General features: G+C 40.3%; 1 protein-coding gene across 2 annotated transcripts in view; it reads left to right on the top strand.

Annotated features, from left to right (window-relative positions):
- Window positions 1-20,058, top strand: part of TRPM7 (transient receptor potential cation channel subfamily M member 7) — a 131,905-nt gene that overhangs the window by 18,108 nt on the left and 93,739 nt on the right. For both annotated transcript variants that reach the window (XR_013347311.1, XM_077828266.1), the window contains exon 2: window positions 17,581-17,660. Coding sequence is in view for 1 of the 2 variants with exons in the window: in XM_077828266.1 (XP_077684392.1) it covers window positions 17,581-17,660 (80 nt within the window). In the remaining variant the exon portion in view is untranslated. The remainder of the gene's footprint in view (window positions 1-17,580; window positions 17,661-20,058) is intronic.

The following is a 20,058-nucleotide window of genomic DNA, read 5'->3' on the forward strand; positions in this document are numbered from 1 at the left end:
CTGGCATGAAGAGCAAGGATGAGGAGAAGATGGAGGAGGATGGGGAACATGTGACGTGGGGTGGGGTGGGGTGGGGTGGTCCTCTAATGCTGCAAACTAAGACCTGTTTGAGATTCTGCCATAGTCCAGTACCTTCTGGTATTTGAGCATGGGCGAACCCAATGCAAGGGAGGAAACCTTAGGTAAGTGTGTAATTGTATTTCCCATTACAATGATGTATTGATGGCACCCCCAAGTTAACAGGACACAGCTATTGACCTTTCATTAATTTACTTGTACTGGAAGAGGTAGTGGTATAACAAAGAGAGGTAGTGTTGTTATTTGCTTTTTGTTCCCGTGTAGTTAGGTAAAGGGGGAGGGGCCATGTGGAGCAGTTTGTTTACCTACACAGGAATGTCCCTTGAATCCTCCTGAGAGATCTCTATGAAACTTTCATGGAGCTACTCTGCAATCTCTCCTGAAAGTTTCTAGGGATGGCAGCCTTATTTCTTCCTCCATGGTAGGATGCTTTCCCGTGCTAGTCATTGATAACTTCAGCAGACACCAATGCAGAGCACAGGGTAGCAGCATATGGTTCCAGGCAGCGTGGGGACGCCAGCAGCAGCTGTGCTTTCTCTACCTTTGTTACCATCATAAGTGAGAGATGGGCTAAAATCACCACTGCCTGTGGAAAATGATGCCGTATTCAATGCCATTGCCCTATACTCATAGTTCATGCAACTGAGCAGTTCACTTCTCATTTTTCTCACCCCTGGCAGGCCATATTCACTAGTTCTGTGAGTGTTACCATGCACAAGCACTCTGAAGCAGAAGTGTCAATAAGCATGTCTTGTTTAAAATTTACAGGAGCAAGGGAAGGGAGTTGTGAATCTTAACTATAACTTTCTATTTTGGTTATAGTGACAATGATACCGCTGTGTGTTTTATCTGCTGTTGTTGCAGCCTTGAGGGGTTCACTCTCCACAGGCTTGGAATACCTGAGCCATCTTTACTACTTCACAACATATGCTGCAGAGTGCTTAGCAGTTCAGAAAACAGTCCCTTACTTGTTACTGTACAGTGTGACTCAACTCATAGGATCAGTGACAAACCGTGTAATAATCATAAATATACAGCAAACACTACAAAATTAATAGTGCAATGACAGTGTTATATTCATAATGTGCATCAAGCACCACACAATTCCTAACAGGTCCCAAAACAGCAGGGCCAGGTAGAGCACAGTACATCTCAATGATTTACTGTGGCTCACTGTTAAAGTGGTCTTTTGAAGCCTCCTTGAGCTGTATAACTCCGCATTGAGCTCTTCTAATAGCCTTTGTGTCTGGCTGTTCAAACTCAGCAGATAGCCGATCCACCTCTGCCCTCCACTCTGGCAGCAACTTTTCCCCCTTTGCTTCACAGATATTATGTGGGACACAGCAGGCAGCTATAACCATTGGATCTCAGAGAAAAAAAGCATCCCAATCTTGTGAATATACAATCTACCAAAGTGAAACTTACAAATGTAGATTTTTTCTTACATAACTACACTCAAAAATAAAACAATGTAAAACTTCAGAGCCTGCAAGTCCACTCAGTCCTACTTCTTGTTCAGATAATCACTCAGACAAACAAGTTTGATTACATTTACAGGAGATAATGCTGCCTTCTTCTTGTTTACATTGTGACCTGAAAGTGAGAACAGGCGTTCTCATGGCACTGTGGTTGCCGGCGTAGCAAGATATTTATGTGCCAGATGCACTAAAGAGTCAAATGTCCCTTCATGCTTCAACCATCGTTCCAGGGGACATGTGTCCATGCTAATGACGGGTTCTGCTCGATAACAATCCAAAGCAGTGCGGATTGAAGCATGTTAATTTTCATTATGTGAGTCAAGATGCCACTAGCAGAAGGTTGATTTTTCTTTTTTGGTGGTTTGGGTTCTGTAGTTTCTGCATCGGAGTGTTTCTCTTTTAAGACTTCTGAAAACGTGCATCGTACCTCGTCCCTCTCAGAAATTGGAAGGCACTTCATTTTCTTAAACCTTGGGTCGAGTGCTGTAGCTATCTTCAGAAATCTCACATTGGTACCTTCTTTGCGTTTTGTCAAATCTGCAGTGAAAGAGTTCTTAAAACGAACAACATGTGCTGGGTCATCATCTGAGACTGCTGGCACATATATGGCACAATGCGAGTAAAACAGAGCAGGGGACATACAATTCTCCCTCAAGGAGTTGAGTCACAAATTTAATTAACTCATTATTTTTTAATGAGCTCCATCAGCATAGAAGCATGTCCTCTGGAATGGTGGCCAAAGCATGAAGGGGCATACGAATGTTTAGCATATCTGGCACGTAAATACCTTGCAATACTGGACATGCAACTACCTGTTCTCACTTTCTGGTGACGTAAACAAAAAGAGGGCAGCATTATCTCCTGCAAGTGCAAACAAACTTGTTTAACTGAGCGATTATCTGAAGAAGTAGGACTGAGTGGACTGTAGGCTCTGAAGTTTTACATTTTGTTTTGTTTTTGAGTGCTGTTATGTAAGAAAAAAGATCTACATTTGTAAGTTTCACTTTCATGATGAGATCACACTACAGTACTTGTATGAGGTGAATTGAAAAATACTATTTCTCCATCATTTTTACAGTGCAAATAGTTATAATAATATTTACTTTGATTTCAATTACAACACAGAATACAATATATATGAAAATGTAGAAAAACATCCAAAATATTTAATAAATTTCAATTGGTATTTTATTTAATAGTGCGATTAAAACTGCGATTAATCATGATTTTTTTTATCACAATTAATTTTTTTGAGTTAATTGCTAGAGTTAACTGTGATTAATTGACAGCCCTAGTCACAACTGAATATCATGCACTGATTAACTGGAGAATACTTTCCTCAACAGCTACTTCAGCTCACTAATGCAGTAGCAGAAGCTTTTTAAAATGGTTTAGGAGATGTATATAAAGCTTCCTTCTGATGTATGTTCTCAAAGTCAAGTGGCACTTGGGTCTTGCAGCAGAGAAAATGTTTGATAAAATAATGGTTACTTTTGTCAAAGGCCAGGATCTCTGTGAAACTGTTCATCGCCAAAGCTCTTGAACTGGCTGAAGGGTTTTCTGAAGAGCAGGTTTGTCAACAAGTGATTGTTTGTTGCTTTGACAAAGATTATTTTCTGTGTTTAAAGGAGCCGTTGTGATGTTGAAGATCCTGGTCTTGGTTAAATTGTTGATTTGGAGTGAGCCCTGCCTGTGAATCAGTTAAACAGTAGGACAGGTTGAAAATTTTCTTGTTTGTTTTTTTTTTCTTTGTTCTTTCTTAAAATAACTTAAATGAGACTATCGAAAAAAATCTAATTGTGAAAATTTTGTTTCAGGAGCAAGGCTTTTTTTTTTTTGATGGAAAATATTTTTATGTGAAAAACCAGCTGCACTGTTCTGTTGATTCATGAGCAGAGGTCTTAAGCCAATTGTATACATTTCAATAAAGAACAGAGTCTTCAACATAGCAGTGGCTCCTTTCATGCAGCAGAGAACCTTCATTTGCTCCTGAACCAGTTCTTGGATAAAAGTCTTGTCTAAACAAGCAAGTGGCACTGGTTTAACTTTAAAATGTGACTATTTTAAAAAAATGACTCAGTTTTAACTTAAAGCTGGCACAATTTTCTTGTGTATTTGAGGCCAATGATTCTGTTCTCTGTAAAAGAAATAACTGGCCAGGAGTTGGGAAATTAAAAAAAACCCAAAGCACCGCACATGCTCACACAAAACTAAAAAGCAAGAACATTAAAAGTTAAGGCTCTCAACTTCAGTTTGATCTACTCCCTTCCCTAGAGACACACACCTTAACACCAGCATAATCACCATACGCTGCAGACCAGAAACATAGCTGTACTGAAGTAGTGTTGGCAGACTTCCAGCACCCCAATGTCCAAACCTGCAAAACCTTGTAAACCTGTGCATGTTTGGAAGGGACTGTGAGGGTGGAGGGGGAAGGAGTCTGGTTTGGTTTGTAGAGGTGGGTGGACTTAGTTTGGGTTGGGGGCACTGGAAGGCTGGCATCCCTACTAGGGCAGAGTTCAGATTGTGGTATGGTTGTGTGCTAATAATGAGGTGTATGCCTTTGGCAGAGGAAATTTACTGTTGGTAACCTTAACTTCATTTAAAGAACAAAGTATAAGGTGTAGAGCAAATTTAACTGACACACAACACTGTGTGTCCGTACATGCTCATTAAATGAAATTCACTGTTGCTGGAAATAACACAAATCAGTTATACTTCATTTGTGATCTTTCACTAGATATTGACTATAGCGAACTACAACCCATATTTTCAATATGATCTAAGAATTGCTTGAGTTTAACTGTGAAAGAGCAAAATATTGCAACTCTGGATATTATCTCTGTCAAGGTTCCTTCCCCACTCTGAACTCTAGGGTACAGATGTGGGGACCTGCATGAAAAACCTCCTAAGCTTATTTTTACCAGCTTAGGTCAAAACTTCCCCAAGGTACAAAATATGCCACCCTTTGTCCTTGGATTGGCCGCTACCACCACCAAACAAATACTGGTTACTGGGGAAGAGCTGTTTGGACACGTCTTTCCCCCCCAAAATACTTCCCAAAACCTTGCACTCCACTTTCTGGACAAGGTTTGGTAAAAAGCCTCACCAATTTTCCTAGGTGACTACAGACCCAAACCTTTGGATCTGAGAACAATGAAAAAGCATTCAGTTTTCTTACACGAAGACTTTTAATAGAAATAGAAGTAAATAGAAATCACCTCTGTAAAATCAGGATGGTAGACACCTTACAGGGTAATTAGATTCAAAACATAGAGAACCCCTCTAGGCAAAACCTTAAGTTACAAAAAAGATACACAGACAGAAATAGTTATTCTATTCAGCACAATTCTGTTCTCAGCCATTTAAAGAAATCATAATCTAACACATACCTAGCTAGATTACTTACTAAAAGTTCTAAGACTCCATTCCTGGTCTATCCCCTGCAGAAACAGCATATAGACAGACACACAGACCCTTTGTTTCTCTCCCTCCTCCCAGCTTTTGAAAGTATCTTGTCTCCTCATTGGTCATTTTGGTCAGGTGCCAGTGAGGTTACCTTTAGCTTCTTAACCCTTTACAGGTGAGAGGAGCTTTCCCCTGGCCAGGAGGGATTTCAAAGGGGTTTACCCTTCCCTTTATATTTATGACAATCTCTATTCTTCACTTATTTCTGCCAATGTATCTTCCTCCAAAATGTGATGCCCTTTGGATCATTTCTATTATGAAAGAAAACATAGGCTCAGTTAACTGATTTTATTTATTTACACTGTGTGAATTATGTACATGCATGGAGATTTTTCTATATTCTATCTATACGTGAACTATTTGTACTCTTTTTGCTGCTGACAGGTATGTTTGTTCATCTGGATAGTACTTGTCCCCAGAATAAGGAAAAGGTGTTTAAAAGGTTGAGCCTTGATCAATGAAACAATCAGATGAACTAGATCTGTTAAAATAGACTTGAGCCACTAGCGCTGAGCGCGTATTACACATTCATTTTTAGGTGAGTTAGTGAGGTATTTGTTATCTAATCGTGCACAGTTGATATTTATTCAGGCAATGAACCCACCACTTTATGGAAACAAAGTATGATCGTTTTACAGCAGGGGCGGGCAAACTTTTTGGCCTGAGGGCCACACTGGGTTTTCGAAATTGTATGGAGGGCTGATTAGGGGAGGCAGTGCCTCCCCAAACAGCCAGGTGTGGCCCAGTTCCCGGCCCCTATCCAACCCCCACCCCCGCTTCTTGCCCCCTAACAGCCCCCCCTGGAACTCCTGCCTCATCCACCCCTCCCTGTCCCCTGACTGACCTCCCACCCCTGACTGCCCCCCGCCAGCCATCCAACCCCTCCTTTCATTCCTGACTGCCGCACCCTTCCCCCCCCCCGGGACCCCTGCCCCATCCAACCACCCCTTCGCCCTGACTGCCCCCTGGACCCCTCCCCCCATTCAACCCCCCTGTTCCCCGCCCTCTGACCCCCCCTGACCACTACCCTGAACTTCCCTGCCCTCTATCCAACTTCCCCTGCTCCCTGCCCCCTTACTGCGCTGCCTGGAGCACCAGTGGCTGGCGGCGCTACAGCTGGATCACCCAGAGCACCAGGACGGACAGCCGTGCCACCTGGCTGAAGGCAGCCACGCCACCACGCAGCACAGAGCACTGGGTCAGGCCGCAGCTGTGCTGCTCGGCAAGAGCTCGGAGCCCCGCCCCCAGAGCATTGAGGACGTGGGGAAGGGGGAACAGCAGGGGAGGGGCTGGGGGCTAGCCTCCCAGGCCAGGAGCCCAGGGGCAGGGCAGGAGAGTCCCGCAGGTCGGATGTGGTCCGCGGCCCGTAGTTTGCCCACCTTTGTTTTATAGTATGGTTACACTGAAGCACTGTGTATAAATATCATATAATGATGGTGTCACTGTTTAACGTAGCTTTTTCTCGTATTAGACACATCTATTTGAATTGTAGGTGTTCATAACAAGGTTTTCTTGTTTAATGGTGCTCTTTGCAAACTAATTTTTTGGGGGTGCTTCTTGAACACTTCTGCTGTCTTTCAGCAGTAAATCTGGAGAGTGATTTTAAATATGTCTTGTAATACTAGCTGACTAACTTTTTGTCCTGTCTAAAAGCTGGTAGTCACAGAGGTATGCAGTTTTAAATTGCAATGAAAGCAAGTGAATTAAATGTCTGGTGGGATTTCCTGGAGCCAAGACTTTTGAACAACTTTAGAAAATATATAGTATCAAACTTCCTATCTTCCCTTTCTTCCTCCTAGCTACTTCCCTCCTTCACAACTAAACAAATGAACAAAAAACAAAACTCTAACTTTCTAACTCCATTTCACATTAGTCATGTTATAAATGTTTTCCTTTTGGGGTGGGTGGTTGTCCACAGTCTGGGATTTTTTTTAATAAAATGTAAAAGGTCTGCATTGTTCCTGGGAAGTACATCTGTCCTCCAAACAAACCAAATAAGTTGTCCCCTAATATAAAACTTTTTTGTTTAAAAATAGTTCATCTTATATTGGGACACCCATATTGAACACTTTATGGTTAACTTGGACAGAGGACAAGTTAGGCTACTTTTGCCAGCCAACAGGATTTTTACCACATTGTCCTTGGTATGTTATACCAATAAAATAAAAACCAGCAGGATCTTATTAAAGGGGAAAAGGCAAAATGCCACATTTATTGTGAATACAGAAAGAATCATAGTAAGCAGTTATAGCTATAACATTCCATTCAATTTCATATTTATTCACACTCTCTCTCTCTCGCTCACACACACACACAGTCTGCAAGGTTATCATCATAGTTACCAGCCTTAGAGTTGCTCATGCCAAGCCACTGGCCAGGTGGCCTGGACATGAGGAGGGAGCAGGGCCTTGTCAGATGCTCATCTGATGCTCCTGGAAGTTGGTTTGCAGAATCAGACCCCAAAGTTCTCACTTTCTAGAGTCCATTTTTATAGGAATTTCTTCCTAGGCCAGTCTATGGGAATTGCTTCATCATGCTGTTGCTGAATCAATCAACAGATGTCACATTCCTGACGGCTCCGTGCTGCCAGATGTTATCTTGTTCTTTGGTTCTCCCATTCTTGATGCTGTTGGGTGGATTCCAGTCTGCCCTCTGGGGGTCCTCTGGTTATTTCCACTTGACGCCTTCTTCAGCTGATGGACACTGGCTTCTTAGGCTGGCACCTCCCTGATCATTCAGTTACTATCCACACACATCCTCTATCTCTATTTTAATCACAATTGTTAACAAAGTAAGATGAATACAGCAAAAGGGCGGGGAGTCTCTGGGTGCTGTTTCTGTTGTTTCAGAGTATTGCTTTGAGTCTCTCTCTGTGTGAGTAGCTGTTGTTACAAAGAATTGCTTTGAGAACAGACTTAGTCTCAGAATGTACTAACACAATTAGCAGCTTGCAAGTTTCACACATAGAGGGAGAGAAACGGTACCAAAAACCAAGAGACCTCTTAATTAGTAATACCCTGGAATTTAAACTATGGGAAATCAAACTCATTTGTGATTTTAATACAGAACTTCTTTAATATGATCCAACAGGTACCTAAGTACTTAGAATACTGTTAAAGTTTTGTCTGAAACTTGCAGACAAATGTATGAAATGTATACTTCTCAGTTTCTGTGAACAGAGGAGAGAAATACATTGTAAGAGTAGTAAGCTGCTTTGTAGGTCTGAACTGGCTGCTCATTTTTTTAATGAGGTTCATTGGATATAAATGGTGATGGGAAGATAGATTTATTTGGAATTTCTGCCTTTTGGCTATTGCTCCAGGAGTCTGGTGTACATGATGTGTTACAGTCAACTGGGCAGGGATCACGGTTTAGTCCCATGATATAGCACGTTTGGCTAATGAAAACTGCTTTCTTAGATCAGACAACATCTCGTAAATAGTGGAAATACGTGAGTGTAGATAAAATAGTAACTTGTGAACTGTTGTTTTGGAGAGCCAAGCTACTGATACTTTTGACCACAGTGTGTTTTAAAAACCCTCTGTACAGAACAGATCAGCTTGCAATATTCAGTTGTAGAGGTCTTAAGAAAGAGAATTATAGTAGGTGCATGGTATTGACTGCTACAGTCATGTTGAAACCATTTCCATTATAACCCTGTTTTCAGTCTTTCATAGCTTGCTGAAATTTTTTGTATTTGATCTCTGCTTTAAGGCAAAATCATCTTGGAAAGCGGGGGTATGTGAGGAGGGGGAATAGTTTCTGCTTCTGGAAGAGGAGAACAGGGAGAGAATTACTTTCCCACTATATAAGAAACTATTGTATGGATTGAACAATCTAAACAATTGAATTTTGAAAGTTGCTACTTGATGTAAAACTAGAGTAATTGGGTTTTGAGTGATAAATAAACTGAGGCTGGAGAGATGGATTTCACTTTCCACATTGGAACCAAGTATGAAGCTGCAAAGCACAGACTGTCTATGTACACCATGCTTATGCTCATTAATAGGGCTACGTTTTAGTCACAGGTATTTTTAGTAAAAGTCATGGACAGGTCACGGGCAGTAAACAAAAATTCTTGGCCTGTGACTTGTACTATATACTAGGGCTGTCAATGAATCGCAATTAACTTGTGATTAATTCAAAAAAATTAATTGCGATTAAAAATACATGAATCCTGATTAATCGCATTGTTAAACAATAGAATACCAATAGACATTTATTAAATATTTTTGGATGTTTTTCTACATTTTCAAATATATTAATTTTCAATTAAAACACAATATAAAGTGTACAGTGCTCACTTTATATTTTTTTACAAATATTTGCACTGTAAAAATGATAAAAGAAATAATATTTTTCAATTCACCTCATATAAGTACTGTAGAGTAATCTCTTTATCATAGAAGTGCAGTTTACAAATTTAGTTTGTTACATAATTGTACTCAAAAACAAAACAAAAAAAGTAAAACTTTAGAGCAGGGGTCTCAAACTCAAATGACCACGAGGGCCACATGAAGACTAGTGCATTGGCCTGAGGGCTGCATCACTGACGCCCTGCCCCCATTCCATCCCTACCAAGAGGCCATGCCCATGCCCCGCCTCTTCCCGCCCCTTCCCTGCCCCCATTCCAACCTCTTCCCCGAATCTTCCATGATTTTGATTTGAGACAAGGTGGTTAAAAATCACAATTGAAAAAGATTCTTATTAGTTTAGATCAGTTTTTTTATTTACATGTTGATAGTACTTCTAATTTTAAGTCTTAAATTGATAAAGTGGATGAATGTTTTCTGTTTTTCTTCTAATTTGTTTCCCAGTTGTTAGTAGAATTTCATATTTTACGTAGAGGTGTTTTTTTTTCTACTACCGTTTCACATTTAAGATGCTTATCAATGCTGAAAAAGACAAGTCCAGAGCCTTAACATCCTTACTCTGAGAACACCACAAACTTGAACAGCAAATAGCACAGGCTGTATTTGCAACCAACACCACCTTTTGATATATTTAACTTCTACAAGTCAAGAGAGCTGAAATATTTTGACCAGGCTATACTTCTCCATCAGGGTTTACAGTTTTAAGTGAATGGGACTTGTGCTCCTAAGCATAGCTGGCCAAAACTCAGGATTTCAGGTTTGTGAGAATTTTTTTGATATTTCAAAATTTCTTGCAAATTAGAAATCCTGAAAAAATGGTGTGGGCTCTGGGGTGGGGCCGGGGATGAGGGGTTTAGGGTGCAGGAGGGGGCTCCAGGCTGAGGGGGTAGGACAGAGGGATTCAGGGTGTGGGAGGGGGCTCTGGGCTGGGGCAGGGGTTTGGGGGTGCAGGAGGGAGTGATGGCTCTATCTTGGGGTGGGGCTGGGGATGAGGGGTTTAGGGTGTTGGAGGTGGCTGCGGGTTGAGGCAGGAGGTTGGAGTGCAGGGGGAGTGAGGGCTCTGTCTGGGAGTGCAGGTTCTGGAGTGGGGCTGGGGCTGAGGGGTTTGGGGTGCAGGAGGGGGCTTTATGTTTGGGGGGGCTCAGGGCTGGGACAGGGGATTGGGGCATGGGCTTACCTTCGGTGGCACCCGGTCCGTGGCGCAGCAGAGGGGCTAAGGCAGGCTTCCTGCCTGTGCTGACTCCATGCTGCGCCCCGGAAGCGGACAGCAGTTCCGGCTCCTAGGCACTGCTCTCGCCCGCTGGTGTTCGGGGTGGGGTCAGTCCGCAGAGCCCCGTGGCCCCCCTGCCTATAAGCGGGACCTGCTGGCTGCTTCTGAGGCGCAGCACAGAGCCAGGACGGGTAGGGACTAGCCTGCCTTGTCCGGTCAGCGGTGCTGCAGAGATTTCAGTGCTGACTGGAGCTGTCAGGGTCCCTTTTCGACCAGGTGTTCTGGTCGAAAACCAGAAGCCTATTCACCATATGTATAGTTAATTGTCTTTTCTGTATAAAGGTTTTGTGTGAGAAGCATTTTCTATATTGAAAGTAGTAGTTCACATTCGTTCCAAAAATATGTAATCTTCAGTTTACTAAAAAATAAATGCACAGACTGGTTAATCCTCTAATGTTTGTGAGGAAGAATCTTAACAATTTTGTTATAGTTTTATTTCAGAGTTTGAAAGCCTGCAGCAACGTGTAACATTATTAGTAAATGGAAGGAATCCTGCTTTACATCTGTACTCCAGAAAAGTAGGAAACAAATAGCAACAAATAAATTTTTTGATAGTCTTAAAATATATGGCCATATTAAACATATAATTTACTGTATTGTAAAAACTTTTATACACATTACTTATTAATACTAATTTTTGTTAAGGGATTTTGTGGAATAGGACAGCTTTTTATGTGGAAAGTAGTCCAGACAGTTTGTTCACTAATTCTGAACGGTTTCAGAGTAGCAGCCGTGTTAGTCTGTATTCGCAAAAAGAAAAGGAGTACTTGTGGCACCTTAGAGATGAACAGATTTATATGAGCATAAGCTTTCGTGAGCTACAGCTCACTTCATCGGATGCATTCAGTGGAAAATACAGTGGGGAGATTTATATACATAGAGAACGTGAAACAATGGGTGTTACCATACACACTGTAAGGAGAGTGGTCACTAAGATGAGCTATTACCAGCAGGAGAGTGGGGGGGGAAGGGGAGAAAACCTTTTGTAGTGATAATCAAGGTGGGCCATTTCCAGCAGTTGACAAGAACGTCTGAGGAACAGTGGGGGGAGGAATAGTTTTACTTTGTGTAATGACCCATCCACTCCCAGTCTCTATTCAAGCCTAAGTTAATTGTATCCAGTTTGCAAATTAATTCCAGTTCAGCAGTCTCTCGTTGGAGTCTCTTTTTGAAGTTTTTTTGTTGAAGAATTGTCACTTTTAGGTCTGTAATTGCGTGACCAGAGAGATTGACGTGTTCTCTGACTGGTTTTTGAATGTTATAATTCTTGACGTCTGATTTGTATCCATTTATTCTTTTACGTAGAGACTGCCAGTTTGACCAATGTACATGGCAGAGGGGCATTGCTGGCACATGATGGCATATATCACATTGGTAGATGTGCAGGTGAACGAGCCTCTGATAGTGTGGCTGATGTGATTAGGCCCTATGATGGTGTCCCCTGAATAGATATGTGGACACAGTTGGCAACGGGCTTTGTTGCAAGGACAGGTTCCAGGGTTTGTGGTTCTGTTGTGTGGTGTGTGGTTGCTGGTGAGTATTTGCTTCAGGTTGGGGGGCTGTCTGTAAGCAAGGACTGACCTGTCTCCCAAGATCTGTGAGACTGATGGGTCGTCCTTCAGGATAGGTTGTAGATCGTTGGTGATGCGTTGGAGAGGTTTTAGTTGGGGGCTGAAGGTCATGGCTAGTGGCGTTCTGTTATTTTCTTTGTTGGGCCTGTCCTGTAGTAGGTGACTTCTGGGTATTCTTCTGGCTCTCTTAATCTGTTTCTTCTCTTCAGCAGGTGGGTATTGTAGTTGTAAGAATGCTTGATAGAGATCTTGTAAGTGTTTGTCTCTGAGGGGTTGGAGAAAATGCAGTTTGTATCGTAGACAATGGATCGTGTGGTGTGGTCAGGGTGAAAGCTGGAGGCAATAGCGGTCAGTAGGTTTCCGGTATAGGGTGGTGTTTATGTGACCATCGCTTATTAGCACCATAGTGTCCAGGAAGTGGATCTCTTGTGTGGTCTGGTCCAGGCTGAGGTTGATGGTGGGGTGGAAGACAAACATCTACAAGATCTCTATCAAACATTCTTACAACTACAATACCCACCTGCTGAAGTGAAGAAACAGATTGACAGAGTAAAACTATTTCCCCATGTTTATTTCCCCACGCCCCACTGTTCCTTGTTAGTCTCTAAGGTGCCACAAGTACTTCTTTTCTTTTTACTAATTCTGAAGAATTCCATATTGGCATGATGAAATACTGCTGTTTATCAATCAAGCAGGATATAGAGTTTGTCAAAAGTATGTTTCTCTCTGTTATAGTGTAGTAAATAAGAGTATAGGTTCCATCTTATGTTAAATGAAGACTTTTCTTTTCTTTTGATTGAGACCTGATTTCATACTGCACTTTGGCAGTGGTTTCTTGTTGTAACCTGCTAACTTTAATTTAAGGTGTTGAAGATTGGTTCTGCAAAGAAACCTGCTAGTAGTGTCCATCATGGATTTCACTAAAGATAAAATAAGATGTACCTTGTATCTTGAGCAGGTATTATAAAATATTTGTTACTATTTATTAGTGCTGTTCGAAATATTAATTTTTATTGCTAGAAGCAGAAATAACTGACATTTGGGAGTTGTTGAACTCAAGGTTAACTATAAGTTGTCACCTTGTAGCAGATCGGCGACTCACTGGCACAGTAGTAGCACTACTGCTAGTCAGTCCGAGAATTAACTTATCCAGCTCATGAGTGCTTCTGTGGGCCAGTGTCTTGCCCACTGTTGCTGCCCCTATGCAGTCCCTTTATCCCCACCACGTGTAGGCCACACATCCCTCCCAGGCCACGGTGCCCCTTACCTTGGGGTGTTGCCCCTTACCCAGTGAACCCCACTCCCCTGAGCCTACCTCATCTCAGTGACCCATGCCAGTCTTCATCTAGCCCCATCCCTCAGGGGCAAACTGCAGTCTGAAGTGGCCAGTCATCATTGGCTAGGGCGTTGGACCTGTTGCCTGTCTCTGCAGCCCCAGTACCTCTTTAGGCCTTCCTGTCAGGCCTCAGCCTGCCCCTTCCCCAGCACTGCTCTGCTGAAGGTACCCTGTGCTCCCAAGCAGCGCGGTCCTTCCCACCCCAAGTCTGGAGTGAGACTCCCTGCTTCCTAGCTCACAGCCCTTTTTATAACAGCCCTACCGGGCCTGGATTGGCTGCTACCTGCTTTCACCTGATTGGCTCCTTGGGGTAGCCCCTTCCCAGAGCTGGTTTTAACCCATTCCAAACTGGAGCAGGGTAACCACCCCGCTACACACCTGTTTTAAAAAATAACACTTTTTTGGCACTGAGACACACTTTTTACAGTCTGGAAATACAGGACTGCTGTGTAAACTTCAGTTAAGATAAATATTCTAGGATTAAGGTTTAGAAAATACTTGTGTATGCTATTTAGTAGTAGTTTGTTCTATAACTCTTTCTATCTTTAGTTTGTGTAACATCTTTCAGAAAGCGCTAATTGTGAGAATATTTCAAATAAATCTTTTAATGAGTGTGAACATACCAATACACTTGTTTACTGAATCATAAAGAATCCATGTCACTTTTAGTATAGTTTTTAATAATTTCTATACTGATAATGAAGTCTCGTGTTTTTTCACCATTCTTGAAATTCCTTGTACACAGCAAACATACAGTATACTGCATAATCCTCTGAGAGTTAAGAAGTAGATTAAAACAATCTTGCCCACTAGAGCATTAGGAATCTGTGTGCTGCTGAAATGTCTTTACTTTCACAAGGTATATTTTATCTTGATGTGTAATTTCAGTCATCTCTCATGTGAGGTCTTTATCTGGAAAAGTTCAATAGGAAAAAAAGTGAATGTAGAGCAAAATGTGCAGTATGTCAGTGAAGGGTCAGTCCTACTAATACTTGCTAGGAGTATTTCCCATGTAAATCTTTGGGCATTTCCGTAATCTGAGAACTTCAGATTGTTGAACTCTCCATGCTATTTCAATGGGTCAGTTTTATTTCACCAAGTTGCAAGTGTGAAAGGAAAATGAAATAAAAATCCACAATAAAGACTTGGCATATCTTTTTCATAATATTATTTATAATTTTATTTCATTTAAATAAAAACTGTAAGCAACACTTGTTTTGGATTTCTTAGTTTGTTTCATAGTCTCTTGAATAGCAGCACTATAAAGTTCACTACTAACTGAATGAATGTTTAGCATCTGCTGCTTCTCTTGCCTTGCCTTGCCTTTCCTGGGACAGCAAATTGACCAGGTTCCTAGCACTATGCTTCTTTATCTCAGAAGCCACTTATTTTCAACACCTAGGTTGGAAACTGCTGATCTTTTTGGCAGGCTGTTTACCCTTTCCACCTTGGAAGTAGAATTTATCTCTGTTGTGAGGGGGAGGAATTGAAGGGCCAACCAAGAAAGGTCATTGGTTCAGTACCTTCTACTATTCCCTATAGTGGGCATAACTATCTACAGTGCTTCTTGTTGCACATTTCTTTAGATCCGAAAACACTGCAAATAAGTGATTGGGCTCCCATCTTGTGTCCCCCTCATCATTCTTTCTTGTGGCTTCTATTTCTCTCTCTTCTCCTCTCTTTCTTCTCTTCTTAAGGTTTTTTTCCTCTCTTCTGGGTTTTAACTTCTTCCACTCAGTTCTAGTTCTGCCCACTTTTTTCCACCCAGTTCTCATCAACTGTCTTATTTTTCTATTCCTCCCATCTCGCTTCCCCTAGTTCTTTCTCCATTCCCTTCTCTCCCTCCCTTACTTTATACTGGTCTTTACCTGTTTCTGCTGTAAGGAATGCATTCTTTCCTTCCCCCATCCCCAGCCACCATTAGGAAGAGTGGTTTATGTGTTCCATGGTGGCAATCCTGCAGCTTCCAATGACCTATGGAGGAGCCTGGTGCCCCTCTGGGGATGTGTGCATGCCTTACAGATTGGGCACCCCAGATCTATTTATTTCTTAGATGCCTCCCATTCAATCATTAAACATCCCAGCCCTGCCTAATATGTGAAAGCTGATCGTATCACATCACAGAGTGGCTTCAGGAAATTTTTTTCATTGTTTTTTTTAAAAAAACAACTATTTATAAATTGCCCAAAATGAGGATGGCAGTTAACAGAATGCATAGTCTCTGTGTCAACAAGCTCACAATCAAATACAGCCAACACAAGACTGTAGGGTGCTTGTGAAGACTGAAGTAGGAAACGTGTACTGGAAGAACAATTTTAGGTGTGGCTTTGAAAGAGGTGGGCAAGAAGTGATAGACCAGTCATGAGAATTAACTTGCCTAGTACTGTTTTTAGTAACTTGCTTGTCATGTGTTTCCTTGTAGATTGGAATTTTGATAAATTAAAGATGGTTTAGCTTCACTGAATTGTCTATATTCCTGCCCTCTATTACCAGAAGTCAAGAAAAATAGCATTTCTGCAAAGACTCACAGTGAACTCTGGGAGATATCTTAAAGCAGCAATATACTTCAGGGTCCATTTTCTCCCCTTTTCCAGTGAAGGAAGCATTCCATCCTAACAAAGCATTTTTAAGGAAGCATGGCTAACTTTTTTCTTATATTGACTTCAATAGATGCAGACCAAAACTGGACATGATACTAATATTTCCAACTAATTTCACTTAGTATCAGAATAGCATCTTAATTTATTTAAGGTTTAGAATAATATTGCATAGAATGCAGAAGAAATATAGGTTGCATATTGTTTCTGGGTATACTTCTTGAGATTCTACTGAATTGAATCTCTTCCCTGAAATAACATGCTGACTGTGCATCGTCCAAATCAATTGGCAAAAGTAAAGTTGGGATCTGTAAGATAATGTAATGTCCCTGTTTTAAAGCAAGCTAAACAGAATCTTGGCCAGCAATTAAAATAGGTAAACATTAAAGGAAGTCAACATCTAATTTAAGGTTTTCAAGCACATTTTGAACTCTGTTTGGAAATATCTGTTGAGGATGCTCATTAAATTGTTTATCGAAGTGGGGGGGGAGGGAAAACGTAGGATGTGCTACTTGACAAAGAACTAGAGTTATCCTATTTTATTGTCGCTAGCAATGACTGACAACTTGATAATAGAATAGATAAAACATTAGTGAAACAGTGATTATAAATTTCCAACTAGCTTCATGAAATAAATAGTGAATACTTTGTAACTTCAAAATACCATAGAACAACTCTTTTGGTCACCCTTTAGTGAACTATTTCAGAATGTTTGTTGCATCTCAATTTGCTGTGTGTGTGTGTAATTTAAAATGCTTGCTATTGTTAAGTGCACTTATCTGATTTTCAAAATTATAACATTCTTTTTATGTAACCATTAAAATATAACTGAGTTTATAGTCTTTTTTTCTGTCTTTTGATGTTTCGTTAATGCAGTTTGATAGAGGTTTTAGCAACAGACAGGTAATTTGGCATAAATTATTGTAGTTGCAATCTGTTTTTCACTAGTGGATATTTCTTCTTTTGTTACATCTTTTTTTTCTTTTGCATAAGTAGCTGATTGTTGCAAAACTAACTTCAGAATGTAGTTAATCAAAACATCTAGACTTCTAAAAAGTGACTAGTGGTTCTGGTTGCTTCAAATTTTAGGTGCCCAACATGAGGCACTTTAAAAGGGCCTGATTTTCAGAGAGGAAGCACTTATTGAAAATCAGATCTCTTCACATGGACACTCAAAATCATTCTTGCTTTTGAATATCTTGCTTTACTGTTTGTCCTTGTCAATACTGCAGATATATGCTTTCATCAATGAAAAATAGAAATATATTTAAATGGGGAGTTATATTTCTTTAATGCCTACTTTTTGGGTATTATATCATACAGTTCTTTTTTTTTAAGAACATTGACAGTGATTTATATGATAATTTTATAATATCATGATAATTCTTGTATAACTCTTATTTTTACAGTCCCAGAAATCCTGGATAGAAAACACTTTCACCAAGAGGGAATGTGTGTATATTATACCAAGTTCAAAGGACCCTCACAGGTAACTAGAAACTTTATGCATGGCTTCCTTACTACTTCTTAATTAAATTGATATAAAATAGATTGGAACAGTAACTGCTGTTCTTAAAACATTCATGTAACCTCAATTTTTTTATCTATATAAAATGAAACTCTCTGCCTTTAGTTCAGTCCTTAGTACCTAAGCATCGCAACTGTGTCTGTATGGCTTCTCTGACTTTATTGAAAGTCCCTCAACATACCACAGATGCCTATTCATTTGAGTATGTCACCTCTTTCTTTTTCTACTAGTCCCTGTAGTGGGCATAACTGTCTAGAGTGCTTCTTGTTGCACATTTCTTTAGATCAGAAAGCACTGTAAAGATGCACTTCATACAGAGACTGGTAGAGGAAAGAAGACTGTGAGCCTGCAAGAAATACATTTTCTTTCATGCTGAAGAGTTGACATTAAGGAAATGGGGAGAAATAAATGTGAGAGTGTGTTGCAGAAGGAGTTGAAGAATCCAATGGAAAGAGAAAAGAGAGAAATCCAAGAGAAATCCAAAATTGACATGGGCCATACAGACTCAAAGGTGGAGGAAAGTTGTGTTTTCAGAAAACTCGATTCTGATACCAGGATGTGGCATGTGATGCCCTCCCCCCCCACCCCCCCATCATTCAAAACCTCGGGGGGGGGGGAAAAACAACAATGTGAAAAGACAGGAGGAAAGGTCAGGAAGGGCATTGAAAATGGTTACAGCTATGGAGGGCATTAAGTATGATGATATTAGTATTTTGCTTAGTAAGCGTTGAGTAAGAAGAGACCTGACTTTAGGCATATGAAACAATACAGGGTGTAATAAAACTAATTAATTTAAATGCTGTTTTTAACTTAGTCTTTCACAATACCCGAACAAGATGATGTGAAATTAAAATGTGCAGTCAACATAGAAATATGACCTCTCAAGCATCTAGTTAGTTTGTGGATTTTACTGGCTCTAGAAGTCATTCAGATATAATTTATACATGTTGTAGCATCTTGCTGTCACACACTTATATATTTTAAAAAAAAAAAACCCACCTCCAATCACAAATGAGATTAAATCTATTGTTACTTCATGTTACATGGCAATTTAAAAAATTGCTAAAATTAGAAATACTAGTTGCAATTTAACTGCTCTACAGCCCCAAGTTAAGTGTTACACAGGTTCACATGACTTTTAGAATTAAACTTCTGCTTTTCAGATCCATAAAACTGCTAGTTCAAGTCCTGCACATAAAACACTTGTATAGCTTTGCTAAATTCAGACTAATATTAGTTTCTTTTGAGCATTTGTTTCAGGCAGAATAAAGCCTGAGCTCTAGTCTGTGAAATGTATCACAAATGATTCATTAAATTCCTGGAAACCATAGGACCCTGAGAAGGTTTTAGAATTTAGTGCCACGATCTGATTGAAACACATGGAAAACTTGCAAATGCAAGCAGAGTAATTAGGAAGCTGTTAAAATTTCCAGAGCATTTCCCAGGGAACAAAACAATCTTTCAACACTTGTCTTTCTTTAAGTTTAATCCATTTGTAGGCTACAAATGAAGTTTTCACATTTGGCCAATCCATTCCTTAGATTTTATCTGACTGTAGTTCCTGAAATATGCATGAAGGAATCAAATATAGAAGAGAAAATAAACATCTTTAGATGTTTTGCAGAATAATTTTGCTTAGCATAAGTTGTGATCTATAGTTAAAAACCTATTTTGACAATTATTGAAATCTAGTTTCATATTAAATATCCAGAAGATTTATAACTTAATGTAGCTTCAGAGAAGGCTAAAATAACTACAATTTAAAGAGCTTGCTTTATGCTTTAATTTATTCTCAGCATAGTTATAAAAATGTGAATCTACAATATAATTTTATTTTAGATAGTATTTTTTTGTACAATTATACCAAAATTTATTATGGACTTGAATAATACAGGTTAGTTAATTGTTTTTTTGTTTTTGTTTTTTTTAATTGAAGAATATATTCGTAAGGTTGTTAAGAGCAGAAGGGGAAAGTAAGAGGCAAAGACAAAGGAGAAAGGATGTTTAAAATGAGATTTGGAAACAGGTGGTGTTAGGGGGCTTATTCCTTCACCCACTTACTTCCCTGGTCCTTCTCGCATGAACAGAGAGCAACAATACCCGAAGTCCAAAGGTGCAAACAATTCGATGTTTATTGTGGTGAACTTCCAGCAAGCATAATTCCAGTTTCCTTCCTTAGTATCCTCCTTCCCAGCTCTGACACCACAGAGCCTTACACCTGTGTCCCTGTTCCCATTCCTACCCTTAGCCAAACATGATTCCAACTTCCTTACTCCCATTCCCTGTTCCCATTTCCCCCTTTAGCAAAACATGCTTGCAATTTTCTTACCCCCATTCCCTGTTCCCATCTCTCCCTTTA

Source organism: Eretmochelys imbricata, chromosome 10, assembly GCF_965152235.1.
Source record: "Eretmochelys imbricata isolate rEreImb1 chromosome 10, rEreImb1.hap1, whole genome shotgun sequence".
Taxonomy (NCBI): Eukaryota; Metazoa; Chordata; order Testudines; family Cheloniidae; genus Eretmochelys; species Eretmochelys imbricata.